We start from the raw sequence: 26,932 nt of genomic DNA, 5'->3' as shown, positions 1-26,932 counted from the left end.
GAGAGCAATTAAAACACTGTCGGTTGTCAACAAAACCGTGGCTCAAATCAATACAACACTATAATATGCATTATTTATAAAATGTTCCCTTGAGGTGACGATTAAAATGCATAATAAAACGCTACAGTCTTGTCTCCGAAATCTCTCCCCTCAGTTATACATGACAGACCAGTAGTTCACCGTCCTTCCGCTAGAGGGCGGATAGTGCACGCGGAAGAGACGAACAGCGCGAGAGCTTTCAACTCATCATTGCGACACGAAGAGAACTTGGTAGCCGTGTGACAAGAGCTTAACACAGCAGCACCCACACATTACTGTGTTAATACCAAAGGAAAAGAGAGGAGTGCATTCTAAAATGAGAGTTTGTTTCTTGACTTGATATCAAACAATCAGTTTATCCTGTTGCAGGCATACAGCAGTCTAGAGAATGAGATAAAACGCAAGGAAAGACGGAGAGATAAATCTTGTTACAGATATGAGGCTCGCAGGTAAACAATCGGATGACAATCTCATTAGCTGCAAAAAGGGTCTGCCACAAGAAGCCACACTGTAACATTTTCGTTAAAAAACCCTGCCTTATTTGCTGGAAACAGTGAAGATATATTTTGCAGGTAGGTGTCATGAAATTGGGTTGTTAATCCAAGATACCCACCAGTTTGAGCTGTTTGTTTGTTGATGTAGCCCAAAATGTACTGATGATCAATTTGGTGGTACAAAGTCAGCTTGAAACCAATAATAACAAAGACAGCACTTACTCAAAATTACACCATCAGGGTAACACGTGACACTTAAATAGCCTAATGCAAAAATACTAACTATTATAGCATTCGACACTAAATGTACTGATAAAAAAAAACAAAAAACATGTCATGGTTCAAGCAGGGGATACTGGGAATGCTCTTTGCCCATCACTTATGAGCTTCATACTTTTTACTTAAAAGCAAATACTTTCAACAATATTGTAGGCTACTTATGTTCCCCATGCACACTATTCCAATGTGTAAAATATTTGTACAATATTTTACCATAAGACGTATCCTATTTAACCTTATACTGCAAGGTGACTTCTAGTAAACACGCTTTTACTCAAAGTTTTTTTAATCATTTTTTCCCCATTGAAATTACAAGCATGTTTTCTGTTTTTTTCTTTCAGAGATTCCTCCACATACACGCGCTCTCAGCACGCGCGCTCGTGAACTGCATACTAAAGAGTAGCATACACTTTCCGTGCTTCAGATTCAAAACATTCTGGTGTCGTCATTAAGAATTGATTCTTAAATAAGTATGACATTCATCATTTTGTCAAATATAGTCAAACACGTACATTCTACTTATATTAAAAAGCTAAATAGTCAAATGAATGAATTGGTCAAGACTAGAAACTGACAGGTAGGCTAAAAAGGATTTCAGAACACCGTGAATCGTGTTCTCCCGTGCTAATATTTACCTTGAATGCGCCTGTTTGACTTTAAACGGAGAATGAGAATTGATTCACATGTCTTCTAAAGTGAGCTGGAGTGGGGATGTAAGGGCGCACTGAGGAGGGAGGGCGCGTGTGATTGACATTCCCACGGTCGAATCAGGTGACGCAGCGCTGGCAGTCCGGAGCGTCCATTGGCTGCTGGTGGCAAGAGCTCTGCGCAAAACAACGCACTGATGCTCACTCTCCTTGCAGAACTCGAGAAGAGGGGACCTACGGATTTCTAAGCATCCCGCAGTTATTAAGAACCATTAGACAACTATAGCCTATGTAGAAAAGTGTTATTTGTCTGCAATAGGTCGCCTTCCGGATTTTATTTTTAAATTGATCAATATACTTATTAAGCAAAAGAGTTTTGCTAAGGTTTTGCTTCTCAGTATTAAGGATCGGGCTATCTGTAGGTTCTGCAATGTCTTTATGTGACGCACGGACTACTAAATTCTGCTCTCCTTGAGACAGCATTATCAAATGGCTATAGATCTTGCGCATATGGCGACATGGTTTCAGGCTGACACCGTACAACACAGGAGCTTTCATGTTCATTTGGGAAATTGCACAGTGCAAATGTTTTCTTAGACCAAAGCGATGGGTAATTCCTAAGCTGTGACTGGAGAAGAAAAGGAGTCAAGACAGAGCGAGGGGATAAAGAGGAGTGCACTTGTTGTTTGGAGATGATTTTGATATTTCTCTTTTTCTCGATCTTGGATGGAGGGTTATCGCAGCTGCACTTCTCGGTACCGGAAGAGCAGGAGCGCGGGACGGTTGTGGGAAATATCGCCGAAGATCTGGGGCTGGACATCACCAAACTTTCCGCGCGCCGTTTCCAGACCGTGCCTAGCTCGCGCACGCCGTACCTGGAGGTCAACTTAGAGAACGGAGCGCTGGTGGTGAACGAGCGCATCGACCGAGAGGAGATATGTCGCCAGACCGTCCCGTGCTTTCTGCACCTCGAAGTGTTTTTGGAGAACCCACTCGAGCTGTTCCGCGTCGAGATCGAGGTCATGGATATTAACGACAATCCGCCGAGTTTCCCAGAGACGGACATCACCGTGGAGATCACCGAGAGCGCCACACCGGGCACCCGCTTCCCGGTGGAGAACGCCTTCGACCCTGATGTGGGGACTAATGCCTTGAACACATACGCCATCACCACCAACAACTACTTTTATTTGGACGTACAGACGCAGGGCGACGGCAACCGGTTCGCGGAGCTCGTGCTGGATAAACCCTTGGACCGAGAGCAGCAGGCGGTGCACAGGTACGTGCTCACCGCCGTGGACGGAGGGCAGCCGCAGAGGACCGGCACCGCACTGCTAGTGGTTAAAGTACTGGACTCAAACGACAACGCGCCCACGTTCGATCAATCCGTTTACTCTGTGAGCTTGCGCGAGAACTCTCCAGTTGGCACGCTCGTTATTCAGCTCAATGCCACCGATATGGACGAGGGCCAGAACGGAGAGATTGTTTACTCTCTAAGTAGTCACAATCCGCCGCGTATTCGGGATCTGTTTAACATCGACTCGCGCACCGGGAGGATTGAAGTGACCGGCGAGGTGGATTACGAGGAGAGCAGCACGCATCAGATCTACGTGCAGGCGAAAGACATGGGGCCGAACGCCGTGCCCGCGCACTGCAAAGTTCTGGTCAAACTCATCGACGTGAACGACAACACGCCAGAGATTAGTTTCAGCACGGTAACGGAGTCGGTAAGCGAGCAGGCTGTCCCGGGCACGGTGATCGCTCTGCTAAGCGTCACTGACCGGGACTCCGGCGAGAACGGACAGATGACCTGCGAGCTGCACGGCGAGGTTCCGTTCAAACTCAAGTCGTCTTTCAAAAACTATTACACGATCGTTACGGATGGTCCGCTGGACCGCGAGAAAGCGGAGTCGTACACGCTCACGGTGGTCGCCAAAGACAAGGGGGTGCCCTCTCTCTCCACAAGCAAGTCCATCAAAGTGCACGTTTCGGACGAAAACGACAATGCGCCTAGATTCATGCAGACGGTTTACGACGTGTACGTGACAGAGAATAACGTCCCGGGCGCTTACATTTACGCGGTGAGCGCCGTGGATCCAGATGTTGGACAGAACGCCCATATCACCTACTCCATATTGGAGTGCGAAATACAGGGTATGTCAATCTTAACCTACGTGTCAATCAACTCTGAGAACGGCTACTTGTACGCTCTGCGCTCTTTTGATTACGAGCAAATAAAAGATTTCAGTTTCATGGTGCACGCCAAGGACTCCGGTGCGCCCGAGTTAACTGCCAACGCCACCGTTAATGTAATCATAGTGGACCAGAATGACAATACCCCGTCTGTAATTGCACCTTTGGGCAAAAACGGCACCGCGAGGGAACATTTGCCCCGCTCAGCCGAGCCGGGATACCTGGTGACCCGTATTGTTGCAACGGATGCTGATGATGGTGAGAACGCGCGCCTGTCGTACAGCATCCTCCGGGGAAACGAGCTCGGGATGTTCCGGATGGACTGGAGAACCGGCGAGCTGCGTACCGCGCGCCGGGTATCCAGCAAACGGGACCCGCCGCACCCGTACGACCTGTTGATCGAGGTCCGTGATCACGGCCAGCCGCCGCTCTCGTCCTCTGCGAGCATCAACGTTGTGCTCGTGGACAGCGTGGAGGGCCGGAGCGGCGACCGGGGGTCAGTGAAGTCCAAAGAGGGTTCGCTGGACCTCACACTCATCCTCATCATCGCTCTCGGCTCCGTGTCCTTCATCTTCCTCCTCGCTATGATCGTGCTGGCGGTGCGTTGTCAGAAGGACAAGAAACTGAACATCTACACGTGCATGGCCGGAGACTCGTGCTGTCAGTGCTGCAGTCGCCAAGCGCGCGGGCGCAAGAAGAAGCTCAGTAAATCGGACATCATGCTCGTTCAGAGCACTAATGTAGCCAGTACCGCACAGGTGCCAGTGGAAGAGTCGGGCAGCTTCGGCTCGCACCACCAGAATCAGAACTACTGCTACCAGGTGTGCCTGACACCGGAGTCTGCCAAAACCGACCTGATGTTTCTCAAACCGTGCAGTCCATCCCGGAGCACAGACACAGAGCACAACCCGTGCGGGGCAATCGTTGCCGGATACGCGGATCAGCAACCAGATATCATCTCTAACGGGAGCATTTTATCGAGCGAGGTGAAAACACATTTTATTACCTATACGGGCAACGCTTAATGTGAATTCAGTATGAAATGCTTACATCAATAGCATCTCATTACCATATTAACTTAGAAACTATCTTTGATTTTATTACTTAATATATTTTCATACATTCATATAGGAATTAAAATGAACTGCTAATGTGTTAAGCATCATTATATATATGTGTGTGTGTGTGTGTGTGTGTGTGTGTGTATTTATGTATATATTAAGTGTTACCATTTATTGCTGTTTATTGAGTAAGAATGATAGAATTCATTGTGACAAGTTCAGTGGATGGAAACAGTGCACCAAATTTATCTCTACATATATGCACCTTAAAAGTCTATTCAGTCGTGATCTTTCTGCTTCCTCTGTTAGATTGTAATCATCTGCTTGCTTATGACTCACATTGTGCTTTTAAAGGTAGCTCAGAGCTGTAGTGCTTTTCTCAGTGCTTTTCTCAGATCCTTTAATTACACTACAGCACTTTAGGGTCAAGACTGGAGGGAATCCTTAATGTAAACATTTCAGAAAAGATCAATGAAAATACTATATGATTGACCAATACTTGGAAGATATGGGGAAAGTGAATTCTGGGTGAATTGTGGGTGGTTACAAACTGCTATCACATTTATTCTAGCATCTTTGCCTTTTGCCTCTGAGACAAGCCATTTTATCTTAAGTGAGCCCCCGTCATCCAACAAGGTATACTTTACTATCCCCTGGCATTCTCTGAAAGGGTGTAGCCCTCTGGAGTCAAGACTGAGTAGGGAGGGGGGAGTGTATTGGACAAGGGTTTAAGTATGCAAAGCACACAGTCGCTGGGTATCAGTGGAACAAAGGCGGTTCTATGGTTGAGGTGCTCTAGTGCATGGACAGAGCAGAACAGAGGCCTGACCAGTGTTTTAATGATAAATGTAGAATGTCATACTTAGAATGCCATACTCAATTATTGTTATTGTTTATGTCTTATAGACCAAGCACCAGAGAACTGAGCTCAGCTACTTGGTGGATAGACCCCGTCGTGTAAACAGGTGAGATGATTGCTCACATGCACTGTACACACACACACACACACACACATACACAGAGACTTTCCATAGACATAATAATTTTTACACTGTACAAAAACTGTATATGTGATCCTGGATCACAAAACCAGTCATAAGTCGCACGGGTATATTTGTGGCAATAGCCAACAATACATTGTATGGGTCAAAATTATCGATTTTTCTTTTATGCCAAAAATCATTATATTAAGTAAAGATCATGCTCCATGAAGATATTTAGTAAATTTCCACCTTAAATATATCAAAAATGTATTTTTGTGAGTGAATGCAGCACAATCGTGAACATAAATGGACAACTTTTTTTTATCTCAATGTTTCGATTTTTTTGCACCCTCAGATTCCAGATTTTCAAATAGTTGTATCTCGGCCAAATATTGTCCTATCCTAACAAACAATAAATCAATGGGAAGCTTATTTATTCAGCTTTCAGATGATGTATAAATCTAAAAAAAACAAAAAAAAAACAACATAAGACTGGTTTTGTGGTCCAGGGTCACATATTCTATCCCCTTACACTAACTTTCTGCATTTTTACATTTTCAAAAATCATTACTTAGTATGATTTATAAGATGTTTTCCTCATGGGGACCAAAAATGTCCCCACAAGGACAAGGATTTCGGATATTGGCATCTTTGTGGGGACATAATGTAGGCTACACACACACAGAAAGACAGACCTTAGATGTTCAAGCTATCTAAATGGGAACATTGCATAGACTTCTATTATTTTTATATACAACCAGTTATAAATACTATGACCTAAACCAAACCCACACCCTAACAGAAATCTTTCTACATTTTTAGAATGTTCCAAAAAGAAAAAGAAAAAGATTATTATTATTATTTTAATAATATTATGTCCCCAAAAGGAGGTTTTGTCAAATTAAGCTAACTTCTGGGTACAATTTGTGTTCAAAAATATGGTTAAATAGGTACAGACACACTGATGTAAAGCAAGAGCAGTGTAAATGATGTGGCCCTAGCCAAAATCCCAAGATTTTACACAACGTCGCATGTGTCATCCTAATGTTTCAAACTACACAGCACAAGTCTGATTCAGAATTTGATATCGAATTTAATCAGCAGTCTAAAATGTAAAACTGTGCCAAAAGTGTTAAATAACCAAAACAATCAATACTTCTAATGGAAAAATGCAGTACAAAGCTCCAATTACCAAATGTCTACTAAACAATGAAAATTCCCTTATAGTTCAGCGTTTCAAGAGGCAGATATCGTCAGTTCTAAAGATAGCGGGCATGGAGATAGCGAGCAGGGAGACAGCGACCATGACGCCACCAACCGGGGCCACACAGCAGGTGAGTTGATTACGAGTTTCTCTCCTACTGTCCACCTGAAATAAGCATAGATGGGTGAAAGGCCCCTGGGGAATGAATGCTGAGGAGAAACATAGACATTGGGAAATTGCTCTCATTGTGGCTTTGAAAACAACGCGGCAAGCCTTTAACCGATTCCAACAGTGGATCAATATAGGGATTGCATGGAAATTATACATCTGTCAACAAAGCTAAATGGATTTCAGTCAATGCCACGAACGAGTCTTACTTGTCTGATGAACAAGCTTTCTGAATCATTTAATGAGTATTTGAAAGCTTCCACGGTAACAAACCCAAACAGCTACCCACCACCCCACCCACACCCCCAAACACAATTATTTTTCCATTCATATCAAATGCCAAAAACGGTTGAGTCGAGCACGGTGAAATGGCAATAGTTTGTTGGAGATTAATTTTATTTAATTTTGTTTATTCTTTCTTTATATTCAATTTGATGAGCTGTTTGACTTTCATGTTCTATATTTCATTTCTGCTGGTTTATTGATCAAGGTGGAGCCTTATGGCTTCGACTGGATAAAGCTTTGACCTTTCTCTCCAAAGAATCATGACATTCAGCCTTTGGTTTGGCAAACAGTTAGATGACGGGTTGCCAGATATTACGTATGCGCTGCACACAATGGAATACAAATTTTTGAAATGAGCATGGTTTCGCATTTTAGGTGACTACTGTTTGAAGGAACTTTACTGTAGAAAGGCCTTTGATATAATCCTTTCTGGGGGGAAAAATCACAGAAGGAGGAAGGGAAAGAGGCAGAGGGACTGAGATTTTTTTTGAAAACTTATTAGAGCATCAAATAGGTAAAATGAGAAGATGTGTGTGTGTGTGTGTGTGTGTGTGTCCTTTCCTTCCCTGCTCTCCTCTGGGTGTGTGTTGGCAAGCTCGCAGTTTCAGCACTCCCATTTCAGCGCCTGTCTCCGCATAGCCAATTATCACAGCAAGGTTAAGATGAAGGCCTGGGACACTGACAGGGGTAGCACCACTGCATTAACAACCACTTACACACACACACACACGCTATCTCCTTCACACATCCCTACCTCGCCTCCGTTTGTTCTTACAGCGTCAATTTGGAGATATTAGTCTAAATTAAGAGAAGCTCAGCCAAAAGATAGAAAGGAAAGAGAAAAAAGCCTTTTAACCCTCATATTCTGTTGAAATTGACTGTAATGCTCTTATGTTTAGGGTCCCTTAGATCCCAATATATAATGTAAATATAAAAATAATAGGTAACACATTACTATAAAGTTCCATTTGTTTGCAGTAACTACATTAGCTAACAGGAATTAACAATGAAACTTCTAATGCATTTATTGATCTTATATTGACTTATATTGATTTATTGACTTAATGTCAACATTTAGTAATACATCAAATTATTAACATATTTTTTAACATCAAAAGTTATATCTGTTAATATTTAATGGACATGAGCTAACAGTGAACAGTTGTTTTTTATTAGCTAGCATTTTTTCAAATGTATTAAATAACAAAGATTGATTTATATTGTAAGAAATGTATTGCTCGTGTAAAGTGTTACCAAATCATAATAGTAATTTCCCCAAAAATCTTATTTTAAATTTTTTTATGTACATTTTACCTCATTAAAAACTTAAACATTACATTGCAGACATTACACTCTTAAAAATAAAGCTTCTTTGTTGCAATCTATGGTTCCATGAAGAAACTTTAACATCCATGGAACCTTTCCATTGCACAAAAAGGTTATTTAGAGTGAAAAAAAAAAGGTTATTTCAATTATTAAAATATGCTTCAGATAAAGAAATTGTACAAGGTTCTTTGGGGAACCCAGAATAGTTCTTCTTTGGCATCACTGCGCAAATCACCCTTGGAACATTTATTTTTAAGAGTGTATTGTCTCCCCGAGTTTTATCTTTCTGTTTTACCACAGACTATGCATGCACTTAAAAAAAAAGAAAAAGTGACTGGTATCGGTTTCTGTTTGGGGTTCATTTGATCTCTTCAAAACACATGAAAAACAGAATAAAAGCTGTATGCATTGATGTAAGTAATGTAACATTTAAGGGAGGATGAAATTGAAATTGTATTTATAATCAATTCTTATGAGATTAGAAAAGCCTGGTACTTTAAAGTATATCTTTCAATCTATTTAAATGGCCTTTGGGTCTCTCAAACGAGCATGAGTGTCAAGCTAGAAGAGCTGAGGTCAGAAAATGGCCCTTTACACGATTTAGACTGTTACATCTGCATTTGTTTGCAAAGAGACAGAGGCGTGACAAATTGCACAATTAGATTAACATGAGTGAGCGATAGATTGATGATTATCTATAAATGAGGGATGTGTGGTGATGACGTTAATCAAATCACTCCTGTCGCTGTAATTTAATGCTATCATTTCCCAATCAGAGCAACTCCATTTGCTCTGCACGCACACGCACACACACACACACACTTACACACACAAGCAAATAGTTGTAGCTATGGTGAAAGTCAATGCTGGGGGAATAACTTTGAAACTGTAGCTCGCCAAGCTTCAAGCTATTCATAATTTAAGTTCTACTACAGTCATGCTACCTTGAAATAGTACGCTTTGCTACAAGCTACAAACAAAAGGTAGCTAAATAAACTGAGGCTATTTCAGGAAGCAATATTTTTTTAAATATATATCAGATGATATAGTGTATTTATCAATTTATACAATAAACATCTCAATTTAAAGTAAGACATTATACACTAAATTCAAAGTACAATTACAGTGCAAAACAGCGTACATTATGAAATACAGTCAAACGACAGCATTTAACATGTTTTGCTATGAAGAAAAAAAAAGTACATGCAAAAAAAAAAAAAAAATTCATATACATGAACCATCCGAACAGCTGTTTATTGTTGGGATTATTGCCTCCGCTCGCTCAGTATGAAGTTCTGTGTTCAATACAATGTGACAAAAAGCAGTGATGCAGTGTTTTGTCACACTACATCACCACTTATTAGAAAAGCTTGTTACTGGAAAAGATACACAACTTTGATACACACATTACTGAAAAATGCAGTTAAGTTAGTAACATCGCTATAGTTAATCACTCCCCAAGACAGTAGTGACTATATAGGTCATTTCTTATGGCAGCTAGTTGATTTTGAGTGAAAGCCCAGCCAGATGTTCAGCAAATCGTCATTACTTTCACTCTTGTTCTTCAAAACAAAATTACCATAAGTTTCCTCCCAACCCTAGCAAAAATGCTTGTCCTCAGCATGTGAGCTCAGGTCTTTGGTCAGCCCGACGACAGGTGTTCTGAAGGGAAATACTGCTCAGCAGGGCTTTGGCAGTGTTTTTCCTTTTCATTCTGATGCTTTTGCACACCATTGATAAAAGATGTGATGAGGTCTCCAGAAGAGAAAATGCAAGAGAAGCGGAAAGAGACGAAAATAACGCACACAGTGGGATGCAGAGCGCTTCCTGATAGAGAACAGCTTAGTTAGTCATTGTGTTTTTACACAACGCATCATCCCTTTTTCTCTGGAAGTCTGCAACCCCAGAGTCCAGCATCTACTCAGATCATTGTTGTTAATAAAGCTCCCAGATGCACTGAGGATATCTAACGTCTAATCGAATACAGGTCTGCAATTATAGGATTTCATGGAAAATCATGTAGATATTTTTCTTTCTTTATATAGTTATTATAAGTGCAGGTGTTAAACTATAGCATACAACATGCTACACTATATTGTCAATACAATGATGTATTGTATTGCAGAACAATAGAAATGATGCAATTTGCTGAATCATATCGCTTTTAGGTTTTAAACACAATTATTCTGACAGCTCAAATTTCTCTTGACGGCCAAAAAATAATAAAATCCTTGAGGTCTACCGCTTGCTATGCATAATAGATGCCACATTGTCATGCTCTTTTTATCCAAAGAACACTAATGCTGAACTATCAGCCCAAATTTCAGCATTTAACTCAGATTGAACCATTTAATGACTGCATTCAAACTTTGTTTTCTAGATAATTTCAACTTTAATCCTCATTTGAATTGGACTTGTTTTCCCTAAGGATGGTAATTTTGTGATTCACAGACATACTTTGTGACTTTAATCCCGTCCAAATTGAAAATGTCTGTTTTTCTTCCACAGCCATTGTTGTTTTTAAGTGAACTCAGGGTCCTCTGAGAATTTTAATCCTTGTTTCTATAGGAACATATGTGATTGTGGTATATTACTTTTTCACATTGTTTCTCTTCATTTTTCTGAGCCTCTAATACCATAACTAAATTTCGCTGTACCTTTAATAATGATTTAGATATATTATGTGCTAATTGTAATGTGTTGTAAATAAAAGTTAAAGCTACAGAGATCCCAATCCTGCCCAAATCAATATATGAAATCACAGATTTTCTGTGTAAATAATTGTAACAATATTTAAAACTTAAAAATCCCATCTAATTTGTTGCTTCAATGTGCCAACGTTTGCATGTCCTCCTTCACCCCACAATCTCCACCAAATGTGGGTCCTGTTCTGATGACTGGATCTGATGGTTAAAGTCTACAGTAAAGGATATTATTCTACCACAAAATCACATAAATTCGTATTAGTTAAATTCACAAAACATGAGTCACATTACTGAGTCTAGTTCCTCAGATAATAGCACGCGAGCCCCGATTTTCGCCTCTTCTTTCGCGTTTAAAATCTATTGAATGTGTAAACTGGCAAGACAAAACACGTCCAAATGATAAACTTTAACTTAATGATGGTTAAACTTAGCAGTTAATCTGCGAATCACATGTGTGCCGAACCGTGGGGCCTGGTCCGTATGGATCACGGATCAACTGCGATCCGTTGCACACCTATTAACAACTAATAATTAATGAACACAATAGTCATCATGATTGCTATCTTTCCAGAGATGGAGAAAAATCCTACTCCAGTAAGTAAATGTGTCCCTGTCCCCGAAAATGTTGGAACTCAGTTATGTGCACCCCTGATAATAACATTCTTTTCTTTCTTTTGATATATTGTATGTTCAGATATTCATACAAAAAATATTCTGGGGGCCATGATTTTTTTGTGAAAATTAAAAAATGCGAGAGCTGGGTGGCAAAAAAAAAAAAAAAAAAAAGCACTGTACTGACACTATTGGATGATAACAAAACTGAATTGATCTGGATGACACTACTACCTGTAGAGCTTCTTATAGGAAAATTTTACTTCATGATTAATTAACTTAAACAGTTATCGAACTGAACTGAATCAACACTGAACTGACTTGAGCTGAACAATGACACTATTGTCTGCTATATAGCTGCTTTATAGCGGAATTTTGCATTATTGATCATTATTTTAGTGGGTTTTTTTTTGGAAGCTGCTTTGAAACAATCTGCTTTTTATAAAGCACTATAGAAATAAAGATGACTTGACTATTACTTTTCTGCCTTGCAAGCACTAGTATTGCATTCAGGACATGTATTCTAGTTTTCTGTGTTTTTCAAAGGTTGTTTTCACATACAAAAGCAGACCTCAATCTTATGAGACGGTATCAAGTCCTACATGTTCTACACGAGTCTCTGCATGTGACTGTGATATCGATGTGAAACTCATGCTGTGAGCTTCTGTCTGCTCGCTCGGTTGGGGCTATTTAGAGACCGCTGTTCTAATTACATTGAGTTTGATTGTATGTAGTCAGGTTTAACGGTGTACTTAATATTGATGATGTCACAATGGCCTTGGATCCCTGCTTTAACAAGATTTATGCCTCTGTGTACAGCTGCATATCTCTGTCCATATATATCACCCTGATATAATAGTGAAATAACAAAGTGGACAGCTTGTGGAAGTGATCTATGGATTTCACAACACATCTGAGCAGAAATGTGAGCTGAGTGTGGATTCAGATGTTGAGTCTGTAAGATTAGAAGCCCTGAGTAGCACGTAGGGAAGAAGAATCACATAAGAAATCTTTTTAACTTTGCTTATCCTTGACAGCAATGATAGAGAAAATGTAGACTTTTGCTTAAGCTTCTCAGATCTCCCCTGAGACAAATACGCGAGTAATCTCACGTCTCCTCTAGAGTTTCAGAAGAGATCTCAGCAATGTCAAAAACTGCTTCAAGACACCAAAGTCTGCATTCAAAAAACAAAGATTTCAAGATGAACCAATGTATCTTTATTTTATAGCTCTATTCTTACTTATTAAGCAGATCTGAGACTAAATGATTTGATGCTTAGTATATACTTTGTTGTGCCCTGAGCTTTAAAAGAGCAACATATGAGCAATAAAAAGCAGGTAGAAGTGTATCACGTCTTTCACAAGTGAATGTTTATGCCTGCACTCCTAAAAATAAAGGTTCTTTAATGGAATCAATGGTTCCACGTGAACCTTGGAACCTTTCCATTCCACAAAGTGTTCTTTATGGTGGAAAAAGTTTCCTTATATTTTTGCCTGAATGGTCTTTGAGGTACCAAAAATGGTTCTTCAATGGCATCTCTGAGAAAACCCTCTTTTTAACAGTGTATTTTGATAAGCTCAATCCAGCAGCAATTATCTTGGGTATCTTGAGTTTTCTGTGCCGTCCAGTAAATGAAAAAGGCATTACAAGCAAGCTGATTTCACCATAGACAGTATATAAACTGGACACAGCGACCCCATTGGATTCAGCGGAGACAAGTGAAGTCAATTAGAAGCACTCACTTCCTGATGGCTGAGCGTACTGCGCAGACTCAAACTGAGCTTGACGACGTAGATGTGACGTGAGCAACCCGTCTGTCTTCTAGTAGCTGTGCCAAGAGAAATCTGAATCATTCCCTTCTGAAACTTGCAGAGACGGAGAGTGTGAGTAGGAGCTGTCCATGAGCTAGGAGCAGGAGAAACTTTTGCTAAGTATTCTGATGAATTACTTTGCCATTTTGCCTCCACGTCCCCCCAATTGCCCGCGAGCTTCTCCTCCTGTCCATACGGTAATCTCTCGACTGTGCGACAGAGAGTCACGTGGTTATGACGCAATCGTTAGCCTATTTTTACAAAAACTGCATCTACTGGGCCATAACGTAAGATACAAGGTAATGGAGCCTTTTATACATTTTCCTGTTTCTTTAGAAATAAATAATGGACAAATGGAGTCTTTAAACGCCTCAGATGTAAAGTTATTCGCTGTCAAAGTGACGCCAAAATGAATGGGAGTCAATGGAATGCTAACAGCAGGTGGGGGTCCGCTAATCAATGGCGGCGCCCGGGGAAGCTTCAATATTTTATGAAACCCTGCCCCCCTGGATTTCACTGTGCACAACATAGACACTCTGATCACGCAATAATGCTTCATCAACTACCAAAGTCACCTATAGGGATTCTAATAAGCACAGTATTCTGGGTCAGTGCATTTAATCTACAGCCTTTTATGCATATACCTGCAGGTCCCAAAGCCACACCAATAACATGTTTCCTGGTCAGTTATGCAAATCATTACAATAGCTCTATACTAATAAAACATTATCCCCCCGTGTGTTCATTTAAGCATCAACACACACATACACTTATAGTATGGTCAGGTTTATCAGCAGCACAGATTTGTCTTTTGATCTCACTCAGAAAAGCTTCTGCCACAAGGAATTAAAGATTAGAGTTTGGCCTGACATGCATCCACCTCCTCCCTTTCCTTTTCTGTGGGCCTTTGTCTTTACCTGTGTCTCAAATTTCCTTATATCAGCCTACAGACTTTCATTCTCTCCTTCGCTTCACATGTTCTCTTTTGTATTTTATTGCTCTCCCTCATTGTACTTGTTTGAATCTGACCTTGGTGCATCACTCTTTTAACAGTACTGTATCTGCTCCTCTTATATAGGTCATTCCTCTTATGGAACTCTGTAACCTTTACAAAATGAATAAACTCGTGATTCGGACACTTTTATAAATGATAAATTTACTACGCAACAGGATCGAAAGTTAGACATTGCTCAGTGAGGGACTGAGAGTTAGCTTACACACTCATGCATGCTACTTTTGATATATTATTTAAAAAACAAATCTTTTAAAATGATTTATAACAATGATTTCTGTAATTTTGTCATTTTCTGGAAGACAGCATCATTAAGAACCTGACTTTTTGTAATGGACTATGCACAATCGCTTCTGCATTTAACCTCAGTGGTCACCACAGCTTCTGGTGCAGCGAGGTTAAAATTAAGCACAAAAGTAAGTCTTGAGGAAGTGTCACATGACAGGATAAAGCAACATTGATGTGATCCACCTTTACACTAAGGTATTTAAAGCTTCTTGATCTCATGACCAAAATGTTATGTTTTAATATAGAATGTTATGCTTACTACTTAATAATATAGAATATAATAGATTGTAATATAATTTGTTAAGCTCAACACTTTTTAGAAATATGACATACCGGAAGCTCACATAGCACTGAGATTTTAGCAGAAAACCATAAGCAGTAAAACAATAATTAAAAAAAATTTGTTACCATTAGACGTTAGTGCAGAGCACCTAGTGACATACATAGTAATGCCTTATTTAATTGTGATGAAAGAACTAATAAGATTTCCATCTTTAAAAAAAAATAGGAGTTTAATATTTCATGTAATATATTAAGACAGGCCATGTAGGTGCTGCATAATTGATCATGCAGTGCCATATTATGCTGCTCATCTTGACTGTGATTTTACTCCTGGAATATTTTAGTATTATCAAGTAAAAAAAATGTGCAGACCAACAGTGACATCACGGTGCTTGCAATTTTTCTATGTTGCAATCCAAACTTAAGGAAAGGTTATAAGAATATGGATCTATGTTGGACTTTTTGAGGCAGAGAATGACTGCAAATAATTTTAAAAGCACCATGTTTCCGTCTGCACTGTGAAATTGCCTGTTACGTGTTCATGAATAAAAATAATATACTTTAGCAGAGAATCGTGCAATGCAGTGCGCATGAAGTATAAACGCTGATTTGCACGTGTATCTGTGATGGTTCACACCAGGCTGAATGCGTCAATGTAAACAAGGCTTAACCCTGATTACTATTCTTACCTTTTCTCCTAGTTCAAACTTCCAAATCCCGAACCTTGATAACAAGCTAAGCACACATTTTAGTGGTGGTCCTAGTCTGTTGGTTAGAACCCACAGTTAAGAATCCTAACTATTAACTACCCCAACAATCAGTGAGAAATGACAATTTGTTAATGACAATTTGGTGTCCTCATGAGTGCCAAAGCTCAATTTATAAGGTGGTGATTTTGTATGAATTTGTACGATATGAACTGTATGAAAACGCATGATTTTTAGAAGCATGTAAGCATGAAGGTCCACCCCTAAACATAACTGAATGTGGGGCGTAATCATACAAATGAGTACGAATGAGATCATACGAATTCATAAGAATTAGCCATCAATTCAACAAAACCTAAAATAGTTACGAATTGTCATGAGATAACCACTAAGCCATGACTGATTTCTTTATTCATGCAGTCATATTCTTCTTCCTAATTCTGAACCGGTCTTTATGCTCCTTGAAACACTGACCCTCGTGTAGTGGTTGTATCCAGAGGCCTTTATTAGGGTTCAGTGTGACGCCACACTGCTCTCTGCCCTTCTCTTTCATTTATTTCCCTTTCAAGCTCTCCTCTCGTTATTTTCCTCTGAAACCGGCTAATTATCATGCTCTGTGTAGTCATTAGTCAGAAAGCAAGAGAGTGTACGTGTGAGCTTGTGTGTTTGGAGGACGGTTTCTCCCAGTGTTGTTAGTTTTGCTTGCGTTGCCTATAGTGTTTGTACGAAGGACTTGAGAGACCGGCCGATGAGAGAAATTAATGGCATGAAAAGAGCATGAAAACATCACAGCAGACTCGTTTAATATCGGTTTGTGGGAGGGACGTGGAGAGGCAGACATGGAGAAACAAAAGGCTGGAGAGTTCACTGCTTTGTGTATATAACTATCCTTCTTTCAGTGGGCCGTCTTCCAGTCAATTACCGTGCTTTGCTGAAGCCTGACAATGACTGCAGCTGATTATAAAACGAGTAAAAAGCTCGCAATCTGTCTGGTTAAATAATCATCTTCATTCAAATATGAATAATTTCAGACTCCGCGCTCTGGATAATTCATAGTAATTTTGCCTTTGTGTTTTTTGTTGACATTGGATTGTTACATTGTCTCAGAGGGAAGAAAAATGTAGACTCCACAAAGCATATTTTTGGTTAAATTGATCTCACACACACACACAGACACCCAGACACACATATATAGTATATATCAGCGGCGTGTAGTGGTGTTCAGAAATGAGGAGGCAAAGTTCAGTTTTTTTAATGTTTTAATTAATCAAATGTAAATATATGTCCCCATTTACACTTAATGTTGTCACATTTGCCTGGTTAAATAAACATTACCTTAACTTTACTTCAAAAATGATTATTTGACAATGTAATTAACAATGCAATTAATGTTCTATTTATTAAAACCAAGTATAAATCTCATCAAGTTAGTGTTTTAAGCATTTTTACATTTAATAATAAAAATAACAAAATAATAACTTACGGCAGTACCAATTTAAACAACATTATTTTATTTGTGAACTGATATTCAGCAGTTCTTTTTAATAGTCAACATATTTTGGGATCAAACACTGGTCACACACACGGAGATGTTTGTTTAATTTCACCAAACTGATTGCTCACTGAAAACCTCACAGTCATCATGTTTTCAGGCCATTTCAAGTTTGATTTTGACATGACATAAAGCGGTGATATCTAAGTGAGTGAGCTTTTTAAGCCCATTAACGCCTTCATTTTGTTCATTCAGACTAATTTGCGAAAACAGGATTTATCGCGTGAACCAATCATAGCCAATTATAACCAATTACATCCAATCATAGAGGCATTGCATCCTCTTTTAGAAAGACGTGGACATCCGCTGTAACTTTACCTGCTGGTGCACTGTTGGACAGTGCTACTTTAAAAAAACAAGCGATACACTTTTTAATGTCACATTTTGAAAAATATGTGTTGCTTTATTTTTGTAATATGGAATATTTTCTCACCCTATTTTATTGAGGAGGCATTGCCTCCCTTGCCTGCACGGAGGAAACACCCCTGATGGAATGAGAATATTCATTATTGTAAATATAGTAACATTACTCTATTTATTCTAGTCTACATTACGTTTGACTAGAATGAAGCTAACATTTCCTCCCATCTTTCCTCTGTCTTCCACAGGAGCTGATCTTTTCTCCAACTGCACTGAAGAGTGCAAGGCTCTGGGTCACTCCGACCGTTGCTGGATGCCCTCCTTCATGCCTGGCGACAGTCGCCAGGGCGCCGATTACCGTAGCAACCTGCACGTCCCCGGAATGGACGCGGTGCCGGACACTGAGGTACAGGAGAGCGTGGTTCCGGACGATGCGTGCAATCGGGCCGATGATAGATCATTCTCTACGTTCGGCAAAGACAAGTCACACCACGGCACGCTCACACGCCACGAGCTACACACACTCTTACCAAGCGCCCGAGCGCCTTACAAACCCAACTATCTGTGTGAGTACTCGCTCAAAACGTACGATTTCTGAACCCCCCAGATCTGATCCACTGCCATCATCTGTTCCAATTCTAACCCATGGCTCTCTTTGTATAGAACTATTTATATTTCTTAAAAAAAAAAATGTAATCCCATTTCTCAAAACACCCTTTCTTGACCTATTCTCTCTCACTTTCCAATTTGTTTTCCCCTTTCCTTCAAAAGCAAAATGATAAAAAACAAACAAAAAAAATGTATAATATATGGACATATCAATAAAGGATTTTTTTTTGAGTGAAATCGTGGAGTTGTGTTCAACATTTTGTCCTTTCCCTGCCCTCTAAATTCTCCCACCCAAAGCATCTGAAGACACTGGTGAAAACATCTTATTACAAATTTGGCTAATCAATGCTGGATTTGCAACTAATTTGTCATCCAAACCTACATAACACATACTTTTGTGCTGTGACTTTTCCTTAAGCTGAAATCTATCTTCATCATAATCACATTAGACACATGGTATGTCTATAAAACATGCCTGTATCTCATCACACGCTTCTGCATCTCCTATAATCATGATTTATCACATTTCCATTTTATGCCACAATAAACAGAAATGCACAGCATGGCATATGGAATGGAAGCAGTTATTTCCCAGCTTTCATAAACATTCCAACAAAATCCTACATTAAGTACCTGTCTCTCTCATCAAGCACTGTATCCATGTCTGTTGTAATCACCATATGCCACAGCTCTACTGTAATCACACTTGCGACAGTCATATCGCCCTGCCTCCTCGCCTCTGATTATAGCATGCAAACTGTACTAGTGTAAACGCTCACAGTCGCTGAAACATTCAGCAATTTGTTACACCTGTTTTAATGCAGTACTGCTACTGCTGCACTAAAGCAAGGGCAAGTGTACACTGTGTGTTCTCCTGTGGGCGGAGACTAAGTGTGCATGCATGTGTTTGTATCCTTTCAGACATGTGGATATGGGTGAATGTGATTTCACCAAGTACAACATCGCAAAGATGTTGATCCAGGAACAACATTCCAATCAACCAATCAGAGTTGAGGGATAGGTTTATAGTTATGTCAAGTTTAGGCTTACAACAAGGGTTAGGGACACCATTCTTATTCACCTAGCATTTCCCTCTGATTTTAGGGATAAGTTATGTGTAGGGTTAGGTTTAGGGGAAGGGATAGGGTTAGGACTATCTTTTTGGTCAGGAATGTTGTTCCTGGATCAACAAAAGATGTTGATCCAGGAACATGTCTTTCTTGGCAAAATCATGCCGACTGTGGATGTGATGGACCTTATATCCACAAGCCCCGCCTCTATCCTATTTGCATAACTGTTTACTGTTATGCAACACTCACAAGAAAACGTCACAACACTGATGATTATCAGCGCACCGCCAAAATGTCGCTCTAGAAATGTGTTTTAGAAGGTTCTGTAACGCCTTGGTTACTTAGTTGCTTTTAATTTGATTTGATTGTATTTTAATATATGAAGAGTTCAGATGCAAAAGCCTCTAAGTGCCATCTGAAATTTTCTTCTAGAATGATCATTTTTATCAAGCTCGTATATTTAGGTTCAGTAATTTCACTTAAATGACAATTAATAGGTAATTTTCATTGCCACTTAAGTGAAATTACTGAATTTAAATAAACGAGCTTGATAAAAATGATCATTCTAGAAGAAAATTTCAGATGGCACTTAGAGGCTTTTGCATCTGAACTCTTCATATAAAAAAAAAAAGAAAAAAAAAAGTTTAATAAAATTTTACATGCACAATGATGCGTGTATAATTGTATTACAATTACATTTACATTTTACAAATACATTTAATTGCAATTATATTTTACATTTAATCTAACATTAAAGTTACTCTAAATTATCAGTCACATTTTAAATGCTATACAAAATGGATTTTATGTGCTGTATTTAATAACTTGATTTTATACTGTATCTCAACTTTATTTTAAGCTATTTTATGTCAGGATTCTACGTTTAAGCTTAATCTTCATCCGTACATTTCACAGAAAACCAATTTAACATTCACACAAAGATAATTTATACAGTTCTCACTCAAATGCAAGATCTAAAGATAGATTTATGTAATTATCTGAAAAAAGAGCGATGTTTTAGTAGTGCATGAATAAACATGGCAACAGCAATACTTTTCCTTGTGAGATCAGACTCAATCTTGGAAATAAATGTGAGGATTAGTAAGAACATGATTTTAACAATCCATATGTTCTCTGCCTGTTCTTTGCCCTATAGCACGCAAAAGGATTTCCTAGCACCTTCCGTGTGGACATTCCTGAAAAAGCGTGAGTTTGCACAGTAACGCAGCCGGCCAAAAGCATCAAGGGTTTCTTTTTTACATTTTCCTCCGTTTCTTTTTTTTTACTGAACTCAATCACGGCCTATCCGGTCGTTCCCAGCTCTGTCGGACGTCTGAAACAGATTAAATCGGATGCGATCCGATGTCGCAAGGACCCTGAGAAGTCTCAGCAGGACTGAGAAACCTCGCCAAATCTCCTCCGAAAAGCTGGATGAAAAGAGGGAAGAACAGAGGGAGAGAGCTCAAAAAGGGGATTAGGAGTGATGGAGAGACAAAAGGAGAAAAATGGATGATCAATGGACACGGGTGTTTCCTCACTCTCTCCGCTCTGTGATCAATGTGTCTCTGTTTACAGTCCACTGTAAACTATACCAACTGTCTGAGCCCTTTACCCGTTTCGACACACACACACACACACACACACACACGCACACGCACACACACGCACACACACACTTGTACAAACGTACTGTACAAAGAGCAGCCCAAACTATGTGCATTATAAACTCAACTATCCGTTTTAGACTTGACTGTTTTCTATAGTCGTTTATTTTTTTCTTCTTAATCAGTGTGGTCAAGTGTTCTTCTGAAGTTACTATCTTTAGAAAAAGCGTGGATGCGGGGGACACAAAAAAAAAGGAAAAAGTAAAAAAAAAAGAAAGAAAAAAAGACGATTCTGTCCTCTCATTGGCCTACGGATATATTTCATCTGACATTGTGGTTATCTTCACGTGTGCAAGTGTGTACTGTTCTCTTTTAAAGCTTCAAATAACTATAAATCTCTCTCTATATATATATATATATATAAACGTATATATATATAATATACTTTTTTCTGAACCTGTGTAGCCCATTGGATAGTTTCCTAAACACCATATTGCCATAAACAAATACAAAGTGCTGAAAAGACTTGCATTAAAATTGGGGCTTCAAATTGTGTGGCCTCTCTGTCTGTAAGTGCATAATTATTTGATATGTTGTAGTCATTTGACATAATTCTCTCTCAAACACATCCATAGCAGATTACACACAATATATAGTTGAGACCGGGACTAGTTGTCAAATCTGTGTCTTAACCACAAAATCATTCACACGGTTATTGTTCATATGCAAAAATACACAATTTATTAATATATGGGATCTCTACAATTTAATCTGTAAAACCAGTGATGAAACACAAAATACATTTTTGTCTATTTTTTTTCTTCTATTTTGTATACAAATACAATATATAAAAGAATTCGCCCCAATATAAATGTGACAACTAACTTGTTGAAGAAGAACAAAACCATATTTACTTTTATGATTAGACTTTGGACTCAAAACTAACTGAGAAACAGTCTTTTGTGACAACACCCGGTCTCCTCTCTCTATATATAACACACATTAGCTCACAGGCTTCATAGTTTCATTCAAAGCAATTCAGAACATCTTTTACTTCTTGGCCCGAAATGATAAGCACGAGTATGAAAGACTTTGATTGCGGATGTTTATTCAGTCCTGCCACACTGACTGTGATTAGAGAGCTGTTTTGAACATTAAACTTCTCTGGCCTTTTCCCCAGTGTTCCTGATTGGCCATTAGAAAAGAGAGAGAGAGAAAAAAAAAAAAAAAAAAAAAAAACACCCAGTTTTGTGTCATGGGTAAAATCAGCATGTAAAAACAAGGCTTTGAATTGAAAACTCCCACATGAATAATCAGCAACAGAAAAACATCAAGCACTCCTTTTACTACCAGGACAAATATGATAGAAATTACTTTTCACTTGCACAGAATGGACACAATGAGTCCTCACAATAACAGCGTGAAGCCTTTTAAGTAAAAATGAGGCCTCCATTTAGACCAGCATCCCTGTGAGGTTTATCTTGAATAATTTAGGAAGTTTATTTTTTTCTTGTTGTGGTTGTTAATTTTACTTGACTAAATGTTTATTTTAATTCATATATATATAGCATTTATATATTTCAAAATGTTATTTATTCCTGTGATGGAAAAGCTGAATTTTCAGCATCATTACTCCAGTCTCACATGATCCTTCAGAAATCATTCTAATATGCTGATTTGCTGCTCACGAAACATTTCTTATATTATCATCAATGCTGAAAAAAGTTTTTGCTGCTAAATATTTTTTGTGGGAAGGTTGATACATTTTTACAAGATTCTTTGATGACTAGAAAGTTCAGAAGAAAAGCATTTATTTGAAATATAAATCTCTTTATTTGAAATATAAAATATAAATATAAAAAAAAAATTAGGCAGCACAATTGTTTTCCACGATAATAATAATAATAATAATAATAATAATAATAAATATAGCTGCAAGCAGCCATTACCGGGGCCAAGCAGAATAAGACGACAAGACATGCCAACATGTCTGAAAGTGTCAGACCAACTGCAACAATGAGCAATTAAAGACATTTAAAGAGGATTTTAGGCAAAATGCCTGAAAAATCATAGAAACAATAATTAAAAATATGATTTGATGGATTATCACTTTCGACCAATAGGTGGCGCAGTTACAAAACTGATGTGATGTGGTCAGAGTGAAGTGACAATGACACATACAAAGATTGGTGTCAATATATCAAGGCATTGCAGATATAAAGCCTTAATTATTGCTATTAGCATCATGCCTCAACTTTGCTGCTGCGCTATACGAAAACGGTTTCGTCTATCGACACGAAATCCATAACTTTTAGTCGGCACGGTCTGGAGATGGTACTATTCGATTTTGGTGAAAATCGGACTAACGGTCTAGGAGGAGTTCGAAAAAGTAGGTTTTGACTGAAAATCAAGATGGCGGACAGGAAGTTTGGCCAAATAAGGAAAACTTGGTATCTATGTTCTCGGCTTGACCCAAGGAATCTATTAAGACCCGTGGCATTTCAATAGCCAGATTTATTCAAAAGTTATTAGCCTTTTTGGAAATTTTGTTATAACTTTTGACCACTAGGTGGCGCTGTCTTGAAATATTTTGGTTGCCTTCAGGGGATGGTGCTGATGACACAATCTGAGTTTCGTAATATTACACCAATGCATTTGTTTAGTATAGCATTTTATTTCACAAAACTGTATTGAAGTCAATGGGAATTTCATGTTTTGTTCAATTATAGCGCCACCAAGAGGCTCAGTCCCACAATTTTTTTTACGTGTCCTCAGAGTGAGCCCATACATATGTGTCTCAATTTTGGTGAAAATATCTCAATTCACTTCGGAGTTATAGACATTTATATGAAAAAACACGAAAAAAATGACTGACACATGACTTTGATTGGAAATTAGTACCCCTAAACATCAATATTTTCGCATTTGGGCATTGGCGTATAGCTATCGACCTATGTTTCCAAACTTCTGACGGTGGTTTCGTCTCGATCGGACTAGCGGTTTCAAAGATATAGCCAAATGTTTTTTAAGCGCTAAATCACAACGCTACACAAACCGTAAGGCGAAACCTAGCATGTTTGGTATCGTAGGACTCGGCAACGATTCAGGAGTCTAAAAAGATGAGTTTCGTGAAAATAAGTCGATCACACCCAAAGTTATAAGCATTTGAAAAAAAAAATTCACCACTAGGTGGCGCTGTTTCGAAACTTCTCACACTCCTTCAGGACATCGTGCTGATGACCCATACCAAGTTTCGTAACAATCAGTTCATGTGTTGTTAAAATACAGCATTTTAGCACAAATTTCAAAATGGCCGACAGTCAAATTGGCCGATATGGCAAAATTGGATATCAGTCGACTCGGCATGACGCCCTGAATCTATCAAGACCAATTTTATGATTTTTGGACAAACTGTTCAGAAGTTATAAGCAAAAATAGCCATTTTTCATATCTCCGGACCTGTAGGTGGCGCTGTGCCGAAACGCAGCATGTAGCCTCAGGTCATGCTTGTGAGTACATGTACCAAGTTTGGTCTGAATACGATAAACCGTTGCGGAGATACGGCCTTACGACTGTTTTTGCAAGCGCTACGTAAAATTTGTTCGAGCGTTTATCGAAAACGGTTTGACGAATCAACAAGATTTTAATAACTTTTTGTCACCCCTGCCTGAAGATGATCCGATTCAATTTTCGTGCAAATCGGACAAACCGTCTAGGACGAGTTCGAAAAAGTACCTTTTTAGGAAAATTCAAAATGGCGGCCATGTTTTTATGACGGAAAATGACGATATAGGGTGCAATCGAATCGTCATGAGCTCAGGAATCAGAGGAAAAAAGGATTTTGCTGATTGGCCTTACGGTTCAAAAGTTATTAGCAAAGTAAAAGTGAAACTTTGGACAGGTGGTGGCGCTAGAGGGAATGACTTAGAAACACAAAAATTGGTGTACTTAATGTTGGGACTGTCCTCTATCAGAATGTCAAACCAAAACAACTTTCCCGCAATCGGTTCTATGGGCTGCCATAGACTCCCATGGCGGAAGAAGAAGAATAATAAGAACGGGAACAGATACAATAGGTGCCTCCGCACCTTCGGTGCTTGGCCCCTAATAATAATATAAAATGTTTCTTGATAGCCAAATCAGCATATTAGAATGATTTCTGAAGGATCATGTGACACTGAAGACTGGAGACCAGCTATGCCATCACTTGAATGAATTACGTTTTTAAAATATATTCAAGCAGAATAAACAAGAAAAGAAAATAATTGAATAGAATAGAATAGAATGAATACAGAAAAAAAAAACGATTATAGGTTATCCGCCTTTTTAAAAATATTTTCTTTTTTTTGTTTTGTAAACAACAAAGTAAACAAACAAACAAAAACATATGTAGGCACGATTTATTAAATTGTGTATATTGAGGTATGCAAGGGAATAAATAAATAAGTAAATTAATACATAATTTTTTTTTTACTATAGCATAGTATAGCTATCTTTTGAAATAAAATGTTACACTTGTAAATATTTTGTAAAAATCCTTATTTAAATCATAAAGCACAATTTATATTTATCAATTAAATATTCTAGTGATTTAAATAGTTTAGAGAGCGTGAAATGGCCTTTCTTGAAATTTCTTTCAGGACATGCCTGTGTTGTTTGAGGTTCTGGCTATTAGTGGTCTCTGCACATGATTTTGAGTATGTGATGGTGACCAGTGAAAACAGAGTTCGTTTTCAAAATTCTCCAAATAGCAAGAATAAGATATCTGCTTTCTCTCACGTCACACGGCAGCTGGGGGGATGGGGGGTTAAAGAGGGGGTCGGAACCATGAAATGTCAGACAGGCACAGCATCCAGATAAAAACGAGGTCAAGAGATATCAGCGAAACACTGAATGACCACAGACAAAGACATGTTATCAGCCAACCTGCCCTCTCCTCTGGGCTCGACTGCTCCACACAGACACTGTCAGAGCTGGCGAAGATCATACCAACAAGTAAGTGATTGTAGGAGGTCGAGCTCTTCTTATCTCCTTTCATTCTGGAGTTCGTCACGAGACATACCACTAACCAGAAAGACTATCTTCACTGTGAAAGCATGTGATGGAAGGATAGGGGGAGGAATGTGAAGGAGAGATCCCATTCCCCTCCCTTTCCCCCACTTTCTGAAAGACAAAAATATTTCACAGGCCGATGGTACCCCTAGTACTATGGTCATACTCAGCAGACATCTGTGACATCTTTTTTATTTCCTTTAAAAGAAAATTTAGCAATTAGAGGGGGAAAAACCATTTAAAAATGTTTTATTTATTTATAAATAACTGAGCAAATTAAGGTAGCATCACACAGTTTCTGTGTTCTTTGGAATAATCACGATGGATGGATGGATGGATGGATGGATGGATGGATCCTGGATGGATGGATGGATAGATAGATAGATAGATAGACAAACCATTATTTTCAAAACATGTTTTGTACCAACCTTTAATTCTACCAACAATATTTAAATGTTTCGGGGTTGAATATGCAAAACTAATAGGAAAATCATGAGTCTATTACTGAAAACTGTGTATTTTCTCAACAATGAAACTAATATCTAATCAACTCCTGACAAACGCATTAATTATTATTTGAATTATCAC

The 26,932-nt window shown here is 38.8% G+C and overlaps 1 protein-coding gene across 3 annotated transcripts; it reads left to right on the top strand.

Moving 5' to 3' along the window:
- The first annotated feature begins 1,658 nt into the window (after positions 1-1,658).
- Positions 1,659-21,600, top strand: pcdh10a (protocadherin 10a). 3 transcript variants are annotated; one of them, XM_084394023.1, is made up of 5 exons: positions 1,659-4,638; positions 5,620-5,678; positions 6,924-7,030; positions 18,258-18,415; positions 20,845-21,600. In XM_084394023.1, the coding sequence occupies exons 1-5, from the start codon at positions 2,152-2,154 to the stop codon at positions 20,896-20,898; spliced, it is 2,865 nt and encodes a 954-aa protein (XP_084250149.1). In that variant the 5' UTR covers positions 1,659-2,151; the 3' UTR covers positions 20,899-21,600. The 3 variants fall into 3 exon arrangements, with proteins under 3 accessions (XP_084250149.1, XP_084250148.1, XP_084250147.1); XM_084394022.1 differs by having other exon boundaries at positions 18,258-18,575; XM_084394021.1 differs by lacking the exon at positions 20,845-21,600 and having other exon boundaries at positions 18,258-18,852.
- The last annotated feature ends 5,332 nt before the right edge of the window (positions 21,601-26,932 follow it).

Source organism: Rutilus rutilus (assembly GCF_951802725.1).
Source record: "Rutilus rutilus genome assembly, chromosome: 2".
NCBI classification, from domain to species: domain Eukaryota; kingdom Metazoa; phylum Chordata; class Actinopteri; order Cypriniformes; family Leuciscidae; genus Rutilus; species Rutilus rutilus.
The sequence above is the reverse complement of the archived record's forward strand: the minus strand, read 5'-3'. Positions and strand labels throughout refer to the sequence as shown.

Coding starts and splice junctions, on each gene's coding strand:
- pcdh10a (XM_084394021.1), top strand. CDS start 2,152: ATGATTTTGATATTTCTCTTTTTCTCGATCTTGGATGGAGGGTTATCG. Junction 5,679..6,923: donor AGACCCCGTCGTGTAAACAG/GTGAGATGATTG, acceptor ATTCCCTTATAG/TTCAGCGTTTCAAGAGGCAG. Junction 7,031..18,257: donor CAACCGGGGCCACACAGCAG/GTGAGTTGATTA, acceptor TGTCTTCCACAG/GAGCTGATCTTTTCTCCAAC.